This window comes from Cervus elaphus, chromosome 4 (assembly GCF_910594005.1).
Source record: "Cervus elaphus chromosome 4, mCerEla1.1, whole genome shotgun sequence".
Lineage (NCBI taxonomy): Eukaryota > Metazoa > Chordata > Mammalia > Artiodactyla > Cervidae > Cervus > Cervus elaphus.
The window spans coordinates 54115544-54136413 of NC_057818.1; the positions used below are offsets into that span (position 1 = coordinate 54115544).

General features: G+C 46.2%; 1 protein-coding gene across 1 annotated transcript; it reads left to right on the forward strand.

The window, feature by feature from the left end:
* The first annotated feature begins 3580 nt into the window (after positions 1–3580).
* On the forward strand, positions 3581–7435 carry PNMA8A (PNMA family member 8A). The gene is made up of 2 exons (XM_043899559.1): positions 3581–3842; positions 3988–7435. Exon 2 carries the CDS (start codon positions 4076–4078, stop codon positions 5462–5464), a length of 1389 nt encoding a protein of 462 aa, XP_043755494.1. The 5' UTR covers positions 3581–3842; positions 3988–4075; the 3' UTR covers positions 5465–7435.
* The last annotated feature ends 13435 nt before the right edge of the window (positions 7436–20870 follow it).

Consider the following 20870-nt stretch of genomic DNA (forward strand, 5'->3'; position numbering starts at 1 on the left):
GGAAGACTTCCCCGTCTAGGCAAGAAGTCTCCTTGGGGAGTCACAAAGGGAAGGGGCTCCAAGCTAAGTCAAATGTGGACGTGCACCCACAGGACGTGCATGACCTTCAGTCACGTCCACCTCTTTGGATCTGTGGTGGGATTCATCTTGGTGAAAAGTTGCACATACATCTTGGGGAGGGTCCTGAGACCACGCAGGTGTGAAGAGAGAAACAAGATAATTGGCCAAATGTAAACAAAGACCAGGAAGGATTGTCCTGTGTGAGGGATTTAAAACACCTCTTTACTGCGCTCCTCCTCCTTCAGGACGCCCCCACACATCTCTGGGTGTGTATTTCTGCCCTGCTTCTGACTTAAATAAATAAACTGCTTCTCTCTGTGCTCTCCTATACTTTGTGCTGTGTTGCTATGTCTGTAATAGTAAACTTTGTATCTGTTTTCAATTTTTGCCTCCTTGAAACATTTTTGCTTTCAACAGGGTAAGAATTGGGGAACTTTGCTTCTAGCCTCTAGCCCCTGGTGGACTGGTGGCTAGGTTCTATCCCTGGATAGGGAAATAAGATCCTGCTTCAAGACTACTGTCTCTCTGATAAACAGTACAAGATATTTTATGATATTTTATTCTCTATTTTATGAGTCAGGATCAAAACAATAAAATCCTGTGGGGATGCCTTTTACTCTTTCTGTAAACCATTTTAGCAAAAAAAAGAAAGAAAATACCAAAGACAGAAGACATTTTCTTTCTTTCATTAGCATTTTTTTTTTTCATTTTGGAAACTTTAAAATGAAAACAACAGCAGAAAGAATAGTGTAATGACCTCCATCTATAACAAAGGTTTTCAAGGTCAATTCTCAGTCAATTTGTTCCATCTATCCCCCTACCCTCCTGCTTTTTTTCTGGAGTATTTTAACAATACTTTAAAAAATATATAAATAAATGATTGGTATTTGAAAGTAGCCTGTGGGTTTTGTTTGTTTGTTTTGGCCATGCTGTGAGGCTTGTGGGATCCCACCCAGCCCTCTGCAGTGGAAGCACAGAGTCTTAACCACTGGACCACCAGGGAATTCCCTCTGATCTGTGTATTTTTAATGATTACATGAGCTGGAGAAATATGTGTAGAGACTCACATCAGATGCTGAAGCTGGCAGTCTGGAGGTTAGTGGTGAGGGGGAACGCCATATCATGGGACATTTAGAAAGTACAAAGTGAAGAAACTCTGGAGCAAGAAGGAGCTCTCACAGCACAAACTGGCTAGAACCAGTCAGATGAGTCACAGAACCACGGGGAGGTGGTTCTTACAACTCACTTGGGAGGGGAAATCTGGGTGAAAGCCCAGAGCCCCCGGGACCTTAGTATTTATGGAAATTCTGCGGGTTCTCATCCAAAATACACAAGAAGACAAAATAAAAACCTAAAGGTGAAAAGGAGAAGAGGATGCCAAGGTAACTCTAAAGTGCAGAGATGGGTGAAAGGGTTGGAGCTGCCGGGACCCATCGTCATGGAAACTGCAGTTGGAAGTGTTGTCATGGAAACCACAGCTAGGACTCCTACCAAGGGTGCTTCAGAACTATTTTTAGATCCACTAGTAATTGTAGGTGGTTCACTGATGGGAGAAGGGCCAGGCAGCTGACTTCTCTTACACACACACACACACACACATGTGTATATACATACATACAAATATGCATTTATAATTACATGTAATTGTATACTATATATGTTGGAGAAGGAAATGGCAACCCACTCCAGTGTTCTTGCCTGGAGAATCACAGAGACGGCAGAGCCTGGTGGGCTGCTGTCTATGGGGTCACACAGAGTTGGACACGACTGAAGTGACTTAGCAGTATATTATATATGTAATTACAAATAAATATTTGTAAATTCATACATATATATATATATAACAAATTTAAAATTGTCTCTCAAATATTTTGAAATGCTTAACTCAGAATCTTCTTCTCTGACTAAACCCTGATTGAACCATTCATAGGCATCCATGCAGTGAAGACTTAACAGATCTGGGTCATCCAAACTCTGTACCTTTTATTTTTTTATTTTTTGTGTTTGCCCACACTGCATGCCATGTGGGATCACAGTTCCCCTACCAGGGACTGAACCTATGCCCCCTGCAGTGGCAGCATGGAGTCCTAATGACAGGACCACTAGAGAAGTCCCCAAACCCTGTCCATTTTAAATAACCCAACTAGCCCTTCTGTGACTCCTGGGTAACTGCTAAGCCTTACAGGATCCCGTACTAAAATGAAAGTGATGGTCGTGGCCTTGGGTCTTGCAGCATCTCTTAGATTTCTGAAGATACCGAAGGCTGAGTAACTAAGGTCAACCACAAGTGTGCTCCATGCAAATGGACTCAGGAAAAAAACAAAAACCCTGGACACTAAGGCGCAGCCGAGCTTCGCTGGTTAATACTCAGTACGTGTTGTCACACGTTGTTGCTGGAGAAAGTAAGCCCGTATAACTTAACGTATGGGGTAACTTAAAAGTAACCCACATAACTCTCACCCGGACTCTGCCCTTTTCTTTTTCCTTTGCTGACCTTAAGCAGTATCCTTTTCTTGTAATAAACTATAATTGAGAATAAAGAATCCACCTGCCAAGGAGGACATGCTGGTTCAATCCCTGGGTGTGGAAGATCCCCTGGAGGAGGGCATGGCAACCCACTACAGTATTCTTGCCTGGAAAATGCCATGGACAGAGGAGCCTGGCAGGCTACAGTCCATAGGGTCTCAGCAGTGTCAGACACGACTTGGCGACTAAACAACACTGTAACTGTGAACACTGTAATTTTTCTGAGTCCCAGGAAAACTCTCAGCAAATCATTGAACCTGGAATCAATGATATTCCTACTGTGAAGAAGAGCAAGGAACTCAGCTCAAATTATTAGTCTAATATCGCACAGTTAGGAAGACTCATTGCTAGCTGTTTCAGTGAGGGCTGACAGGAAACATGGCAACCCAAACTGAGTCACTGAGGAGCGTTTAATGATTAATAAAGGTGTTCAAAACAAAGCAAAAGGTGTTGCCTGAAGGCAGGGGGTTGAAGAAACCGGCAAGGAAATACGAAGCACTATCCCCAGGCTTGGAGGGGACGGGGGAACTCAAGACATTTCTAGAAACTTCTGGATATTGCAAGAACAAGAAAATGTAGCTGAGACAGCTCTCAACAAGAACTGTGGCTTTTGTTAGGGAAAGTCAGGGGGCTTGAAAGCGCTCTCTCCTCTCGCCTTACGCTTTCTGACGTCTCCTAGGGGTCCTGTTGGCTGAACCCAACAGGAAGAAGGAGAATAAGAGGGGTAGTTGGCGCAGCCAGGGAAGTCAGAGCCCCCAACCCCCATCCTGGAGGCCCACGTTTTGAGTAGAGAAGGGTTGAAAGACTGGGTCAGGAGGGGCAATCGGAGAACATGCAAATCCCTGGCTCAGTCAATAGGTCAACAGTAGCGTTCCCAGCCCGATCCCCAGGCCCAAATGCGTAACCCACGCTTTCCGAAGCAACCACCGGTTGCCATGGAGACCGCGGGCCGCGCGCGGGAGCAAGTACGCAAGCGCGCACTGAGACGCCTGTCTCGGCTCAGCGCGGTTGCTGGGGCCCAGCCCAGGCGCCCGGAGTCCTAGCGGGGGCGGACGCTGGCGTCCCGGGCCTTTCCTCCAGAGCATCCGTGCCGAAGCGGCCCGTGCTGGCACCTGGCCAGCGGCTGCATCCCGGCGGCCTCTCCGTGGCTCGTCTGGCCGTTCAGAGGCGGGGCTGCCGTATCCCTGCCAGGCGGGCCGAGACACAGGCCCCGGGGGAGGGGCTGAGCGCGGTTTTCGGCAGATTCCAGGACACGTGTGAGCACCCGGGGCCCGGTTTGGGGAGGAAGGCCCTGGGAAAGCGCGAGGCCTCTTGCAGGCCCACCGTGGAGGGGGCAGCTGAGAGCTCTGAGCCTGGCGGTGTTTATCGGCTCTCTGACCGCCCTCTCCTGTCACCTTTCAGGATTGCTGCTTAGGGTCCGCTGCAGGCGCGGTCCGCCTCGTAGACGCTTCAGCACACCTGGGAATCGAGCCCCGCGGTGTCCACGACCATGGCGGCGAACCTTCTGGAGGACTGGTGCCGGGGGATGGAAGCGGACATCCACAGGTCCCTGTTGGTCACTGGCATCCCAGAGGACTGTGGCCAAGCGGAAATCGAGGAGACCTTGAATGGGGTCCTCTCCCCGCTGGGTCCGTACTTCGTGCTCAACAAGATTTTTTTGAGGGAAGAAAATGCCAAAGCTGCCCTCGTTGAGGTCGGGGAAGGTGTGAATCTGAGGGCCATACCCCGGGAGTTCCCAGGAAGGGGGGGCATCTGGAGAGTGGTCTGTAGGGACCCCACCCAGGATGCTGAATTCTTAAAAAACCTGAATGAATTCCTGGACGCGGAGGAGCGCACCTTGGAGGATGTGGTGCGCCTGCTTGAACTCAGCAGGGCCCCACCACCCCAGTCCCAGAATCGGTCCCCTGAGAACTGGGCAGAAGCTTTGGGGGTGCTTCTGGGGTCTGTGGTGCAAATCATCTACTATTTGGATGCCGAAATGCGCAGCCAAGAGGAAGCTAGGGCGCAAGAGCTTGCCGAGGCCCAAGCGGTAGCATCCTTGGCTTCAGCAGCAGGGAGGAAGGTCAAGAAGGAGCCAGGGAGGGCTGCAGAGAGGGGCTCTGCCTTGAAGATGGAGAACCCGGATGGCTGGAATGATCTGGCAGATGGGGCTGACGCTCCTAAACCTTTGGTTCGAAAGGCTGGAGCTCTGACTCACTCCAGGAGAAAGAAGCAGAAAAAAACTTCCAAGCAGGAACCAGTGCCTTGGAAGAAATCCCAAGGCAGCCATTGCCACAGCTCAGCCTCCTTGAAGCATCCTGAAGCTGATGATGGTAAAAATATGGAGGTGTTAGAACCTGTCAGGAACAGCAAAAAGCCATGTGCGAAGCAGGAGAGGTCGGCTTTGAAGAAGCCCCCAGTAAAATGTGCCTGGAAGTTTCCCAGCAACCCGCCTCCTGTAGCTGCAAGCTGGGGAGTTGCCTCTGAGTCAGACCAAGATGGTGGCCTGGAGGGCCCCCCGAAGAAGAAGGCCATGGGCTGGGAAGACCCCAGGAAGAAGCCAGAGGTTTCAAAGAAAGGGCCAGGCTCCGGCCGGGGTGCACCAGACCAGAAGGCCCCTGGGGACCCCCAGCCCCATGAGTCACCAACCTCAACCTCACAGGGTCCAGAGGCCAAGCCACAAGGCCCTCCGCATGCCTCTAGTGAGAATGACAACAAAAGTCATTTGGGTTGTGTCAACAAGTGGATGGAGGGGGAGGAGCAGCGGGGGCAGGTGGGGGCACAGGAACCCAAGGCGGCAGAGAGTCAGGTAGTGGGTGAGGACCCCAGTGCAGTGGAGGAAGCAGGTGACCCACCAATTGAGGCCTCAGAGGCCGAGAGCCCTGACCCCGCCTCCTAGGAGCCCCTGAAGGCCCACACTTGGGGATACCTGTGGAGACAGGAGGTCAGAGCAAACCCACTCACCCATCCCTTGTTGATGAGTGTGTCTCCGTGGTATTCTCCAGTCATCTCTCCCTTCATCTGACCCATCTCCCTCAATGAGGATGTCGTGTTTGGGGTCGTGTTGTTCATCAGAGTGGGTGGCCTTGAGGCTGAAGTTTTCTGGAGGCCTGGTTGGGAGATCAACATGTTCAAAGACTTAGGAAGTCTCAGGAAGTGAAAAATCTTTCCTGACACAGCCTGCTTCTCCTCTTGGGCTGTTCTGACTTATCCACAGAACATGGGGGGACCATCTGCACCTGAGCAGTTGAAAGAAGACCAAGAAAGAGGCTCCAAGTTGGGAACAGAGTGCTCTTGTTGACCTTTGATTGTTTTAGGAACTCACTTTGTAGAGATCCAACTTTCAGCGGTGAATGGTGTGTAAGGTCTTAGGTGGAAGGAGTTAGGGAGGGAAGTGTAGCCCTGTGCCTTTTTTCCTTGGCTGGGCCTGCTTTTTCACCTCCTCCTAGACACAGTCGCAGAGGATGGAGAGTCACGAGGTAGATTGGAAAAGTTCTAGAACATTCACTGTGACTCACTCACAGGCTGGTTCACTGTTATGGTCACCTGTGTTTGGCCTTTCTCCCCCATTCCCTGCTTCCTTTTCTGGATGGTGAGCCAACCTCTCTCTGCAGGGCCTGGCGAGGTAAATAGGTCCCTTATATCCTCTCTCTGCTTCAACCTTTGGGTAGGTTAAGTCAAGATCTTCCCTGCAGACTTCACTTCCTCACTCTTACTAGTTTTCAGTGTCCATCCTCCAGTTCTCTATCCAGAAGGTGGTAGGGTCCCTATGCACTTAAGCCTTGAAGTGTTTGGTTTAAGGTTCTGTTAATAAAACTGGTACTTGGATTCCCATTTGGGTGAAACCCTTGCAGGAAACCTACAGCCAAAAAAGAATGATGGGGAGGGAAGGACTCTGCCATTCCTGGGTCCCCTGGCTCTTCTTCCATCCTGTGCCCGCCCCCCCCCCCCCCACAAACTCTCTTTGAGGCTGAAGACCAAATCTCCCATTATAGGAAGAGACAGGAAAATATTCTTTAAAAATTGGCTGATCATTTGCACCCTCTGAATAGACCAGAATGCCTTGTCTCCTATGTGTGCAGGAGGAGAGGGAGGGCCGGGTTACCCGAGCTCAATGATTTCCAGACTGTATCCTGGGGAAGCCAAGCTGTGCTCAAAGAAGTTAGCCAAATCTACTTTTTCATGTATTTATTTTTTTAAAGTGACTATTTGAATGTATCATAAACCCAACAAGTCACACCAGAGACTATCAAAATATTACCTTGTGTTCATCAGTGTTTTGGTACAAGTATCCATTTTGTTGATTTCATCATCTATTTGCATATGATCTAATTTTCTTGTAAATGCAGCAGATAGGAAAGGTTCCGAGTAGAAGTTGGTCCCGCGAATGCCCTGTCATGAAACAAACACTCTGAAAGAAGTTTCCCTTTGTGATCCACATGTTATTGTCCTACTGTGATGCTGCGTTGTTTGATAGCAAAACGTATCAACACGGCACACAGTAATTCATATTCTGTTAAGAGTTTCGTGGTCTGTCTTATGACTTAACATTTTTGTGATAAAGGATGTGAATCGTTGTTAGATGTTGTTAGTGATTCAGCAGGTTTCTCATGACAATTCATTTCAAAATTCTGGATGAGTCTGAGAATGCAGGAAAAAAGGAAACAGTTTCCATTTGCAGCTCTTCATCTGTGAGTATCACGGTTATCCTCGGGTCTGAGCAAAACAAAACATGGGAGTGAATTGGCCTTTCAAGCTGTGGCTCTCCAGCTCCAGATTTCAAAATCAGGTCCATTAGGGCTTCATTGTATTAACAAATTGACACCATGATTAGTAAATGTAAATGTCTATGTTATCAAATAAAGTTTAGCAAACTAATTGATTGTTGAGTCTCTTATAGATGCCAGTGGCATGAACTGTTAAATTTGAAGAAAGGGTTCCCCCCACACTGAAGGATACACAGTGTCCTAAACTCCCAGCCTGGGGCGTGTGCGTGCTAAGTTGCTTCAGTTGTATTTGACTCTTCGCATCCCTATGGACTGTAGCCCTCCAGACTCCTCTGTCCATGGGATTCTCCAGGTAAGAATACTAGAATGGGTTGCCATGCCCTCCTCCAGGGGATCTTCCCAACCCAGGGACTGAACCCCCATCTCTCACATCTCCTGCATTGCAGGCCAGTTCTTGACCACTAGTGCCACCTGGGAAGCCCCAGTGGGAGCTCTTGTCAAACCTGGGTTCAAGCTGGAAGAATCGTCAATTTTCCATGAGAGCAAGCCATCAAGATATCTGTCCTCATTGCTATATGATCTGCCACCAATGTGAACTCCCCCTCACCCGCCCCCAGATCCTGGGGTTTCTAGAAGTTTCTAGAACAGGTAACTGGTGGTGTGGATTACCTGAAAGGGCGAGTTTACTTTTAAAAGCAGCTAGAAGATGAAAACCCTCTCTTCCCCTCAGACAGAAATTGAGGTTTTTCAGTGAAAAATCAAGTTAAATTTCCTTCCGCCCAAGCCCCTCCCCTGTTAGGGACCCTTGAACCATGGTGACCACTGTACCAGAGTCACATGATGCCCTGGAGACCAAAGGGAAGCTGGACTCTGAGGACCGGGGAGCTAATTACACCCTGGAGTGCGAGCACAGAGACCCGGGTCAGAGGTTAATTGGGTCCTCGCCTCCGCCCCCAGGGGGAAGCCGGATTTGGTCACGATCTTTAAGTACCTCCCAGGAGCAGTCACTCCCTCCAGTTAGACCCAATCCACCAGGAAAGACTGGTAGTGGGGGGAATGTGACCTGAGGTGGGGGAAGACCCAGGGATGGGGCTCCATGGGGTACAGGGGAAGTCAGGTCTCCAAGGAAGCCTCTCAGACGGCCTCTTGGATGGGGCGGTGTTCTGTTTGTGGTGTACCTTGGAGCAAGGCCTGGCCAGAGGTGCCTCCAGGGCAAGGAGGGTGGGGGGTGGGCGATGCTGAGGAGCAGCTTGCATGCAGCCAGGAGGGACAGAAGGTACAGCTTGGTCATCCATCCATGATTCTGTTTAGCCAAAATCTATTGGTCATCTACCTTGAGACAGCCAGGAACAAGACAGACCCCATGGACTGCAGCACACCAGCCTTTCCTGTCCTTCGCTATCTCCTGGAGTTTGCTTAAACTCGTGTCCATTGAATCAGTGATGCCATCCAACCATCTCATCCTCTGTTGCCCCCTTCTCCTCCTGCCTTCAATCTTTCCCAGCATCGGGGTCTTTTCCAATGAGTGGGCTCTTCGCATGAGGTGACCAAAGTATTGGAGCTTCAGCTTCAGCATCAGTCCTTCCAATGAATATTCAGGACTGATTTCCTCTAGGATAGACTGCTTTGATCTCTTTGGTGTCCAAGGGACTCTCAAGAGTCTCTTCCTGCACCACAGTTCAAAACCATCAGTTCTTCAGCACTCAGCCTTCTTTATGGTCCAACTCTCACATCCGTACATGACTACTGGAAAACTGAAACTAACACAATATTGTGAATCCACTATGCTCTTTAATTAAAAAAAAAAAAAAGAAATCGACCAACAGAACAGTGGGACAGAATAATGAGTCCAGAAGTAGACATTTATTTTGAGTTAGCAGGAAAGAAAGAAGATTTTCCAAGCATAGCTAGTGTTAGGAAAACTGGACAGCCATTTGGAATAAAGGACTAAATTTCTTTAGTAAAGTAGGGTTCTCTACCTCCTGCCATTACCTTCCAGAAGGATCACAGTCATACATTTAAAAAGTAATAAATGTTTAGATAAAAAGAGAAGTAATTGTTCTTTAGTCGCTCAGTTGTGTCTGACTCTTTTGCACAACCCCTTGAACTGTGGCCCACCAGGCTCCTCTGTCCATGGGATTTCCCAGGTAAGAATACTGGAGTGGGTTGCCAGTCTCTTCTCCAGGGGATCTTCCCGACCCAGGGATCAAACCTACATCTCCTGCATCGTAAGCGGATTCTTTACTGCTGAGCCACCAGGGAAGCCACAATATCTACTTATTTAAACCTAAAAAAAAATGGGGAGGGAGGTGCTATTATGCTCCTCCCCATTTTTATAGATGAGGGAACATCATCTAGAGGTCAATAACCAGGCTAAGTTCACTCCACTGGCAAATGACACAGCCCAGGTTTGGAGCCTGGGCTTCCAAGATAGGCTGTTATCCAAGATACCACCCTGCTTCCCCACCTCTCCCATGCATGATTAAAATAAGTGCAAAGTTAAGCAGTCATGCAATCTCATCATTCACATAGCAACTGAGCAATAATGCAAAAGTTTAGGGGTGCCCAGTGCTGGAGAGAGTTTGGGGGAGCAGGCTACCGACTATTCCTTGTTTGTTTGTTTTTTAAGAGAGTGGCACGATGCATTTCAAAGTGCTGAAAGGGAAAAACCTGCAACTTAGCAGACTTTACCCAAGTGTTCTTAATAGGCATGGAAATCGGTACATCCTCCTGAGAGTGACATGGTTCTGGCCATCAAAGTTTAAAATACACTCATCAAACTGTGCTGAGGGATGCCAGGACTGCTGATTATAGTGCTCTTGTAAAAGGGAGGTGGAAACTGGAAATAGTTTTCCAAAGATTTATGCACCACCATAGAAAAGAACACTGTGCGGTTGTCAGGATAAAATGGATCTCTGAGCGCTGATTGTCAGGCCATATTTTTAAAATCTTTTTTTTGAAAGGTAGATGTATCATACGTGTTCAGCTGGATGCATTTTCACAAATGGAACCCACCTGTGCAGCCCCCTAAATGCCTAAGGCTCCCTCCACCAAACTCTATTCCGCGCTCTGCCCATCCCCCGCCCATCCCCTTCCCCATCCACCTTGCAGAAGTAAGTTTCATCCAAGCCATATTATTCAGTGAACAAACCGTGCTGCCAAAAAAAGATGCATTAGGATCTCTTTTGCTGAATATTTTATAAGAAGGAATAAACAAACATTATTATGTTAATAAATGCATAGAAATATACTTGTTTTAGGAAGGTACAGGTACATATATATCTTATAGTGATTACCCTTAAAATGGGAGTGGGGCTTCCCCAATGCCTCAGCAGGTAATGAATCCACCTGCAATGCAAGGGACACAGGAGACGTGGGTTCAACTCCTGGGTCGAGAAGATCCCCTGGAGGAGGAAATGGCAACCCACTCCACTATTCTTTCCCGGAAAATTCCATGGACAGAGGAGCCTGGCGGATTACAGTCCACAGGATCGAAAGAGTCGGACACGACTGAGTGACTAAGCTTGCATGCTCACACTAGAGCTTGGGACTGGGTGGAGGCCAGCTGGAGGCCAGGTGAAGAGGGTATAAGGGGGGCTTTTCAGCTGTCCATACTTTATTTTGGCTGCCTGTACTTTGTCAGTTTCTAACCAGGCACTCATATTGGGTGTTTTGTTTGTTTGTTTGCACCTGCAGCTTTCAGGATCTTAGATCCCCAACCGGGGATCAAACCCATGCCAACTGCAGTGTAAGCTCAGGAGTCCTAACCACTGGGCTACCAGGGAAGTCCCATATTGGGTGTTTTTTTAAGTAGTCAATATTCAGTCATAAAATGGTGTGAAGTGCTGACATACGCTACATGTGGCTGAACCTCACTGCAGGAGACCTTGGTTCGATTCCTGGGTCAGGAAAATCCCCCGGAGAAGGGATAGGCTACACTCTAGTATTCTTGGCCTTCCCTTGTGGCTCAGCTGGTAAAGAATCTGCCTGCAATGTAGGAGACCTGGGTTCAATCCCTGGGTTGGGAAGATCCCCTGGAGAAGGGAAAGTAAAAGAAGTCAGGCACAAAAGGCCACATATTATGTGATTCTATTTATATTAATGTCCAGAACTGGGAAATCTGTAGAGAAAAAAGTAGATAGTGGTCATCAGGGCTGCAGGGAGGACCAATGGATTTCCCCTAAGACTGTCACACTTCTACTGCTTAATGAGTTCAGGGTTTCCTTTTGGGGCAATGAAAATATTCTGGGTCTAGATAGAGGTGGTGGTTTCCCCAAACTGTGAGTACTAAATGCCACTGAACTGGACACTTTAAAATGGTTAATTTTATGTCATGTGAATTTCAATGCTATTTTAAAAAATTGTAGTAAAAGAAGTCTGGATCATGGACCTTTTCAGGGGGAGGTGGTACTATAGACATTCTCCTTTATACTTTTCCCTATATTAAAAAAGCCACAAGGGACTTCTTTGGCAGTCCAGTGGTTAAGACTCCACCCTTCCAATGCAGAGGGCACGGGTTCCCTCCCTGGTCAGGGAAGTAAGATCCCATATGCCTCGGGGTGAAGCCCCTCAACCCCTAAAAAAATCCACGGAGCCAAATGCCCTCTCTGGCTGCCTCATAAATGAGCCATGCTGCAGATTTTGGAAGAAAGCTTTTGCTGTCTTCTTTCGATGTGCATTTGAGTTTTTTTTCATCAACGTGTTTTCAGTTGGAAAGTTTTAAAGCTTCCCAAGGGTCAGTTTTTAAAATTCCAGCCTGGGCTCTTCTATTCTTGCAAAACTGGAAAAGCAAGAGGATTTGCAGAGAGTACAAGTCTGGTCACGCTCAAGTAAAGTAAAGCCGTGGGGCCCCCACCTCAGTGGGAACGGTGTGGAACATTGGTCAATGTGTAGCTAATGTCAGTGATTAAGGCCTGCTCTCACGCTCCAGGCTTGTTCTGGGTGTTTCCCCTGTGACTTTCACACTTTGATAAGAAATGTGAGCACTTACAGAACGTTCAAGGGCAAATCTCTGAAGCAAAAATTTCCCTCCCACTGTTTTTCCATGATTCCTACGCCCTTAACTGAAGCATTTCCTATGTGGGCAGGCTGGCTGTTTTTAAAACTGTCAACGTGTAGAAATAGGGAGGGAGACATCCAAAATAAACACGCAGAAAACAGAAAGGTATGTCAGCCGTGCAAGAGGCCTGGCTGCAGGACTATGTATCTGATAAATATGAAACTGTATGATGAGCCTGCAGTAATTAGAATAGTTCAGTACAGAATGAACAGACAGAGCGACCCCAGTCTACAAAGAGTGCAGTATAGGTGGAGTTTCAAACTAGCGTGGGAAAGAGGAACTATGCAGAAAGTGGTCTTGGGATAATAGGTAACTGGGGAAAAACAGCTCACTCCTGATATCAAAATAAATTCCAGACAGATCACATGTAGAAAATAAAATTGCAAAAGTTGCAGAGGGAAAGTTGGCTGGATCATTGATCATCTTGAAGGGGAGGAAGTTTTCCTTTTTTAAAATTGTTTTATTTTAATCTTTTAAATGAAGTAGAGTTGATTAACAATGTGTTAATTTCTGCTGTACAGTAAAGCCATTCAGTTATATATATTCTTTTTTAGTGTTCTTTTCCATCATGGTTTATCAGAGGATATTGAATATAGTTCTCTATGCTATACACTAGGACCTTGTTGTTTATCCAGTCCATAAAGAATAGCTTACGTTTTCGAACCCCACCCTACCACTCCATTCCTCCCAGAGGCCCCTCTCCCCTGGCAATAACAAGTCTGAGTCTATTTCATAGACAGGTTAATTTGTCATATTTTAGATTCCACATATAAGTGATATCATATGGTATTTGTCTTTCTCTTTCCAACTTATTTCACTCAGTATGAGCATCTCTAGTTCCATCCATGTTGCTGCAAATGGCATTATTTTATCCTTTTTTTATGGCTGAGTAGTATTCCATTATGTACGTCTTCTTGATCCATTCATCTGTCAATGGACATTTAGGTGGATTCTGTGTCTTGGCTATTGGGAATAGTGATGCTGTGGACACTGGGTGAAAGGTCACGCTGACCGCAGGCGGGAAAGCGCCAGCCGGAAAATGCTGACGGAGAAGCCCCCGATGGAAAGTCCCGGATAAGTCCCAGGGACAGACATCCACCAATCAACAGCCCGTTGCCAGGCGGACTGATGGACGCGAAGGCGCCAAGACTCCAGCCAATCAAAAACTGACACGAGACAGAAAAGTCCAATCAGCACCCTAGAGCCCGATTCTAACCATATATGGAAAGGTCCTGCCACGTCCGTATCCGCCAGGGTATATAGGTGTCGCCCCCCCTTCCCGCAGGTTGCAGACTCCGGCTTTCCCCCTCCTCGCCCCTCGGCGCTCTGCCTGGGAGCGATTGCCCAATAAACCCTCTTAACACTCTGGTGCTCTCTTCATCTTGCCGTGGCGGTCTTACACTGGGGTGCATGTATCTTTTAGAATTAGAGTTTTCTCCAGATATGTGCCCAGTAGTGGGATTGCTGGGTCATACGGTAATTGTATTTTCAGTTTTCTGAGGAACCTCCATACCACTCTCCACAGTGGCTGCACCAGTTTATATTCCCATGAACCACGTAGGAGGGTTCCCTTTTTTCCACATTATCTGGAGGGGAGGAAGATTGTCAAAGCTGAGTGGACTTGCAAAGTGCAAAGATCTTACTTAAATGCCGGCACCCCTGAGACCCAGCGAGGGGCTCCAGTCTCCTGTAACCCAAAACCATCAAAGAACGCCTGCTTCTTCACCACTGTGACTAACAGAAAAGTTAAAGTTTCTACCTGAGGAAAAAAGTAAAAAAAAAAAAAAAAGTAACATAAAGTGAAAAGGTAGTGACAAATTGGGGAAGAATAGAGATTCCATGCTTCCCTTTTCAAAACGGTCATTAAATGACCTTTAAGAAATTAAAGAAAGAAACATTAAGAGAAAGAAGAACAGTTGAGAAAAATAGGCAAGAACCTCTAATTGGAAGTTTACGGATAAACAAGCGTCCACAGTAAACACATAAAGAGACTCAACATTACACTCAAAGAAAGAGCGCATGCTTGATCAGTCGTGTCAGACTCTTTGCGACCCCAGGGACTATAGCCCGCCAGGCTCCTCCGTCCATGGGATTTCTTAGGCAAGAGTACTGGAGTGGGTTGCCGTTCCTTTTTCCAGAGGATCTTCCTGACCCAGGGATGGAACCTGGGCCTCTTGAGTCTCCTGCAGTAGCAGGCGGATTGCTTACCACTGCGCCACCTGGGAAGCCCAGCTAAAGAAACAGTCATGAGATAAGAATGGACTGAGATAAGGATGACCCGAGAGATCAATGGAATAGAGCCAAGAGTCTAGAAAACAACCAGGACATTTCTTTGTCCACGTATCTGACTGACGTTCAAAAGTTGTGTAATAGCCAGTGCTGGCCAGGGTGTGATGAAACAGTGTCACTCACTGTTATTGGGAGTGTGAACTGGTTTAAAGGCCATTTGGCCATAGCTGTCAAATGTTCAAAATGACTTTTGTTTGGGGTCCCAGGGGACCTGCTGCTAGCAGTTTTCTCCTGCAACGTAGTCTTAAATGTGTCCCGTGGTAACTCCTTCAAGGGGGCTTCCCCGGTGGCTCAGACAGGGAAGAATCCACCTACAATGCAGGAGACCTTGCTTCAGTCCCTGGGTCAGGAAGATCCCCTGGAGGAAGGCATGGAAACCCACTCCAGTATTCTTGCCTGGGGAGTCCCATGGACAGAGGAGCCTGGTGGGTTACAGTCCGAGGGGTCACAAAGAGTCACACACAACTGAGTGACTGACATTTTCACTTCCTACAAACTTTTTAAGCATCACATTGGGTCATTTTCTCACAGAGTTTCACCTCCCCCAAAACAGCCTCAAACTGGTACTGGTTCATGCAGGTGAGGAAACTGCAGGTGTTAAGGAAGACCTGGTGGAAAGAAGGTTCCAGAACCTGTGTATAAAGCCGCAACCGGGTGTAGACAACTGTGAGTTCCGCCAGCGTCACACATTTGCCCACCGGAAAAGTCCTCGTCTTCACGTAGTAGACAATGGCACTGACCTGGAACACACAGAATCCATCACACCCTCAAAGGGTGGAACCTTGCGGGCAGGAAGTTTACGGAGAAATTCGGGGGTGTGGTTGGTTGGACCAAAATGGGGTGGTGTGGAGAGCACACAAAACTCAGCTCCACTGTACTGAGCAATCGGGTTTTCAGAATACAGTAAGTTCCCTATATACGAACCTTCACGTTGCAGACTTTCAAAGACGCGTGTCCCAACATGTGTCCCATCAACATCAAGTGTGTGTGAAATTGCATCTTCCCCTCCGTCTCCTGTTGCTGACGACCCTTCAGCTCTACCATCTCCCTCCTTCCCTCCCTCCTCCAGTCAGTAACTCTTCTTGCTTGTTCATTCAATGCTAGCAACCTGTTTGCCAGCTGTTGTCCTGTACTATGGTACTTTTCAAGCTACATACCATAAGATTAAAAATGTTTTTATTGTTGTGCTTGTTTTTTATGCATTATTTGTGTGAAAGTATTGTAAACAAACCTATGATAGTACTATACGGTAGATTGTGTTAGTTGGGTACCTGGATCATCTTTGTTGGATTTATGAACTCGATCTCAGATTGGAACTTGTTCATATGTAGGGGACTTACTGTATGTGTCCAGGGTCCCGGCTGTCATGGTGATTCCTCAGAGAAAGGCAACACTGTACTTAAAAAAAAAAAAAAAAAAAGTGAAATTATCCCCAAACCACATTTACAGATATTGCTAAGTTAACCAGATTTTTCTGCTGTTATTGGCAGCATTTCCTACCATTTTATGGACAAATATTTGCACTTCTTATAAAGTCTCTTTGTCTTGGAAGGTGTATGCCTGTGGATGCTGGTTAGTTTTTAAACACTTTTGGTCTGGGCAGGTCCGTGCCTGCAAAACTCCACCAACTGTTTCTGCAAAGCACATGCCTTGTCACGCTCAACTCCATGACAAGTAAACCTCGGGCACAGCCGTCCTGGAGAAGGTTCCAATCCCTGAGTAATAATTCTATAAGAGCCAGTGAATGTGTAACACCTGATCATGATCGCATGCTGTGGGGGACATGAGCTGGGTGCCTCCCCATGACTTTGACATTCAGGCTAAGCAGTGTGAATAGCTGAGATTCTTATTGACTCTAAAATGAAAGCTCCCCACTGTTCACCTCCTGAAAATTGACATATGCTTGCTAGATAAACTGTTGAAAATTGTTATCATACGAGAGTAACAGATAAGTTTTGAAGAAGCAAAATGCATGGCGGAGGCAAGATTAAGCCCTATCAGATAATAAAATGCGTCATCAGTGGGTAATCATCCTAACCACTTGGAGCCCACAAGTACCAGATTTTCAGTTTTGAATAAGGCAGTGTTGCAATTCGGCAGGCAAGATAAAAAACACATGTCCAAACAGTTCTTTGGAGACTGAGGGGATAAAAGCTAGATTTCTGTGTTCCTTTCACTGAAATCCAGATGGATCCAAAATTGAAAGGCAAACCAGGAAGCCATCAAGCACTCCACACACACACACAAAAATGGTGAATCAAAACATGCACTTAAAACAAAACCAAACATACACTTAGAAGTTGGAGGAATCTCTTTCTAAGCAGAAAAACAGAACTCAGAAACTATGAGGGGCAAACTTGATACATTTGAATTTTAAAGCTTGGATAGGATCAAAGAATCAAGAAGTCTAAAAAGCTGACTGACAGACTGAATGCATAGATTGGAAATCATTCCATTGAAGTGTTTTTTCTTCCTTCCTCCACTTCCAAAACTTATTCATTATTGTTTCTCTCTTTCTTTCTTTCTTTCTTTCTTTAACATTTTCATGGTTGTTAAATGAGCTGGTCTCAACTTGCTTTTCAACAATGTCCCAGCTCTGGTAACAATTTTCTTTGTTGTTGTTAACAATTTTTAAACAACTGTCCATTCTAATCTCTGTTATACAGATCCAGAAGGATTCAAAGCGGTGTGGTGGGGGAATTTTTTTTTTTAATTTCTGATCAAATTGTGAAACTTTTGTCATTTCTAATATTGGTAATGCAGATCCAGAAGAAGTCAAAGTGGTGCAGTGGGGTGAGTTTTTTTGTTTTTTGTTTTAGTTTCTGAGCAGAATTGTGAAACTTGTCATTTCTTACCGCAAATGAGAAACTCATGAGCGAAATACTCTGAACTTGCCAACCTGAAGCCATCTAGAATAGAAAACCATTGTGCTCAAACTTGTTACCCAGGCATTTGTTACCAAGTTCTTAGGTCACAAGGCTGAATAAATCCTTAGCAGATGCTCTTGTCGGTTTTTGGAGCCTGAGGAATGTGAGAGGTGGCAGCTGCTGGATTAAACAATCTCACAGGCACGGGTTGTGCCGGTACTGGGCTGTTCCGTTTTATTCAGTGACAGATTTACAAGAGCAATCAGAGATGCAGAAAAAGGAAGAGGGGAAAAAAAAAGAAAAGAAAAGAGGATCACTGTGGCTGCTGCCAATAACATGGTCTTGGCTTCCAACACATTTTATTTTTAGGTTGTGGTGGTTTGGTTTTATTTAATAAGGAACCATATAAAGAAGAAAATGAGAAATGACCCATTAACCCACTGCTGAAATAGCCCCTGTGGGCATTTAAAAATAAGGTAAGCACAGCGTTAGACATTCAAGCAGTGCAAAATTGAAACTAGAAAGCACCCACTCCATCACCCTTCTCCTCTGCCTACCCCAAAGCCAACGACCACAACACATTCTCATTTTTCCTTCTAAAAGAGAAGAAATGCTTATGAATATCTCAGCACATCTCTCTCTCTATGTGTGTGCCTTTGTGTGCTGGTGTGTATGTACATGTGTCTATGTCCATACATCGCATGTACATGTGTGTAAGTGTATGTATGTTTTTATGTGTATATAGATGCATATGTATTTATGTGTATTCATATGCATATACATGGTTGGGTATGTATACATGTATATGTGTGCATATGTGTGTTCAACTGTATGCATTGATGTTGGTGTGATACATGTGTGTGTGTGTGTATATGTGTGTGTGGTAACAGCAGAAGTAGCCAGACAACCATCTTCGTGTACGCTTATATATCACACAGGATCTCTTAAGAAATATTAGCAGTTTCACTTTCCAGGTGGACCCAGAATCCATCTACTTTTTTTTTACATTTATTTATTTACTTGTTTACTTAGGCTGTGTTGAGTCTTTGTAACTCCAAGGCTCCAGAGCACGCAGGCTCAGTAGCTGCGGCACGTGGACTGTAGTTGTGGCGTACCAGTTTAGGTGTCCCTCGGTATGTAGGATCTTGGGGCTTCCCAGGTGGCGCTAGTGGTAAAGAACCCGCCTGCCAATGTAAGAGACATTAACAGACTCAGGCTCCATCCCTGCATCGGGAAGATCCCCTGGAGGTGGGCATGACAACCCACTCCAGTATTCTTGCCCGGAGAATGCCATGGACAGAGGAGCCTGGCGGGCTACAGTCCATAGGGTCGCACAGAGTTGGACAAGACTGAAGCGATTTAGCACGCACGCAGGTGTAGGATCTTAGTTCCCCGACCAGGAAATGAACTCAAGTCCCCTGCATTGGAAGGTGGATTCTTAACCACTGGACCATCAGGGAAGCCCCTTTAACTTTTTATTATTATAATTACAGTAATACTGAGAGTGCCGGTAGTTTTATCGCATGCATGCCTGCTCAATTGCTCAGCCGTGTCCTACTTTTTTGTGACCTCATGGACTGTAGCCCACCAGGCTCCTCCGTCCATGGGATTTCCCAGGCAAAAATACTGGAGTGGGTTGCCATTTCTTTCTCCCTAGGGGATCTTCCCAACCCAGGGATGGAACCCAAGTCTCCCGAATTGTCAGGCAAATTCTCTACTGCCGAGCCACCTGGGAATTAAATGGACATCAGTCCATTGCAAATAACAGAACCACAGTTCAAACTGCCTTAAATAAAATAAAATTGTCTTATAAAGGGACTTTTCGGTTTCCCTGATAGCTCAGTTGGTAAAGAATCCACCTGAAATGCAGGAGACCCTGGTTCAATTCCTGGGTTGGGAAGGGATAGGCTACCCACTCCAGTATTCTTGGACTTCCTTCGTGGCTCAGCTGGTAAAGAATCCACCTGCAACTCGGGATACCTGGGTTGGGAAGATCCCCTGGAGAAGGGAAAGTCTACCCACTCCAATATTCTGGCCTAGAGAATTCCATGGACTGTATAGTCCATGGGGTCACAAACAGTTGGACATGACCGAGTGACTTTCACTAGAAAGGGATTTTTTTGGCTAACATAATTCAAGGACAGTTTGATTTCATGCACGGCAGAATCCACGCACTGAGCAATGGCCTCAGAGAATCGGTCTCCCTTTGTCTCTAGGGTTTTCTTGGGTGTTGGCTGTATTCACAGCACAGTATAAGCAACTCTGGGCTTCTGTCCTCCCAGATTCATCCAGGGGAAAGAGGAAAAAGAGACCCCTCTCTGAGTCACTCTAGGAAAAGTCCCAGGTTGAGTTGTTCTTAACTGAGTGGGTCGTGTGCTGACCCTGGGACCAGATATAGAGTTCATGCTGTGGGAATAACAGGGAGGAGATGGCGAGAGGCATGGTTTCCTGAGGAACATGAAGGTAGTGGTTCTAAAACAGATGCTAGCTAGACCAACATCCCATTTCACCGCATCATCATCATTATTATATTATCTGTAATTGTGTTTTATATTATTGTTTTAGGATTGTGCAGCATGACAGAGATTCCTAGTAGTTCTGCAAACCCAATTCCTTCTTTTGCTGTGCACACCTCTGGAAGACACTTTCCTAGCCTCCTTTGCATTTAAGTGTGACCACATGACTGAGTTCTAAGCCACAGGACATGAATGGAAGGGAATTTAAACCTCCCACCTATGATTTTCTAAATCTGTTCCTCTTTCAAGCCAGCTGGAATGGAGATGACCCCCAGAACCTAAGAAGCCAAATGTTGAACATGGGGGAGTCAAAAGGTGAAAGGAACTCGGGTTCTTGGAGTTCCTTGAACACCTTGAGGAAAATCACCTGCAGTGAAGAACAACCATGACTTTACCTGAGCAAGAATAAATTCCTAACATTGTTTGAGTCATTAGACATTTTTGGGTTTGTTTGTTACAGCAGCTAATGTTACCCTTACTGACTGATACAACAGGAGGAATAAAGTTTATGGTTTCTCTAGGTGAAGTCTACCTCATAGAAAGGTACATATTCCTTTCCCAGCTCTGGACCTACAAGTCACAGGTAGATTCTGGTGTAAAATTCATAGAGTCTCTTTCCAGGGAAGACTGATAGCAAACAGTTCCCCTATGTATTGACTGCACCGAGTTAAGAGGCTGTATTTATTAGGCTATTTTACTTTTAGTCTAGAAGTTTAGGATTCTGTTTTTTAATTTTTAATTGGAGGATAATTGCTTTACAGTGTTATGTTGGTTTCTGCCATACAACGAAGTGAATCAGCTGTAAGTATACCTATTTTCCCTCTTTCTTAAATCTCCCTCCCACCCC

Coding starts and splice junctions, on each gene's coding strand:
- PNMA8A (XM_043899559.1), top strand. CDS start 4,076: ATGGCGGCGAACCTTCTGGAGGACTGGTGCCGGGGGATGGAAGCGGAC.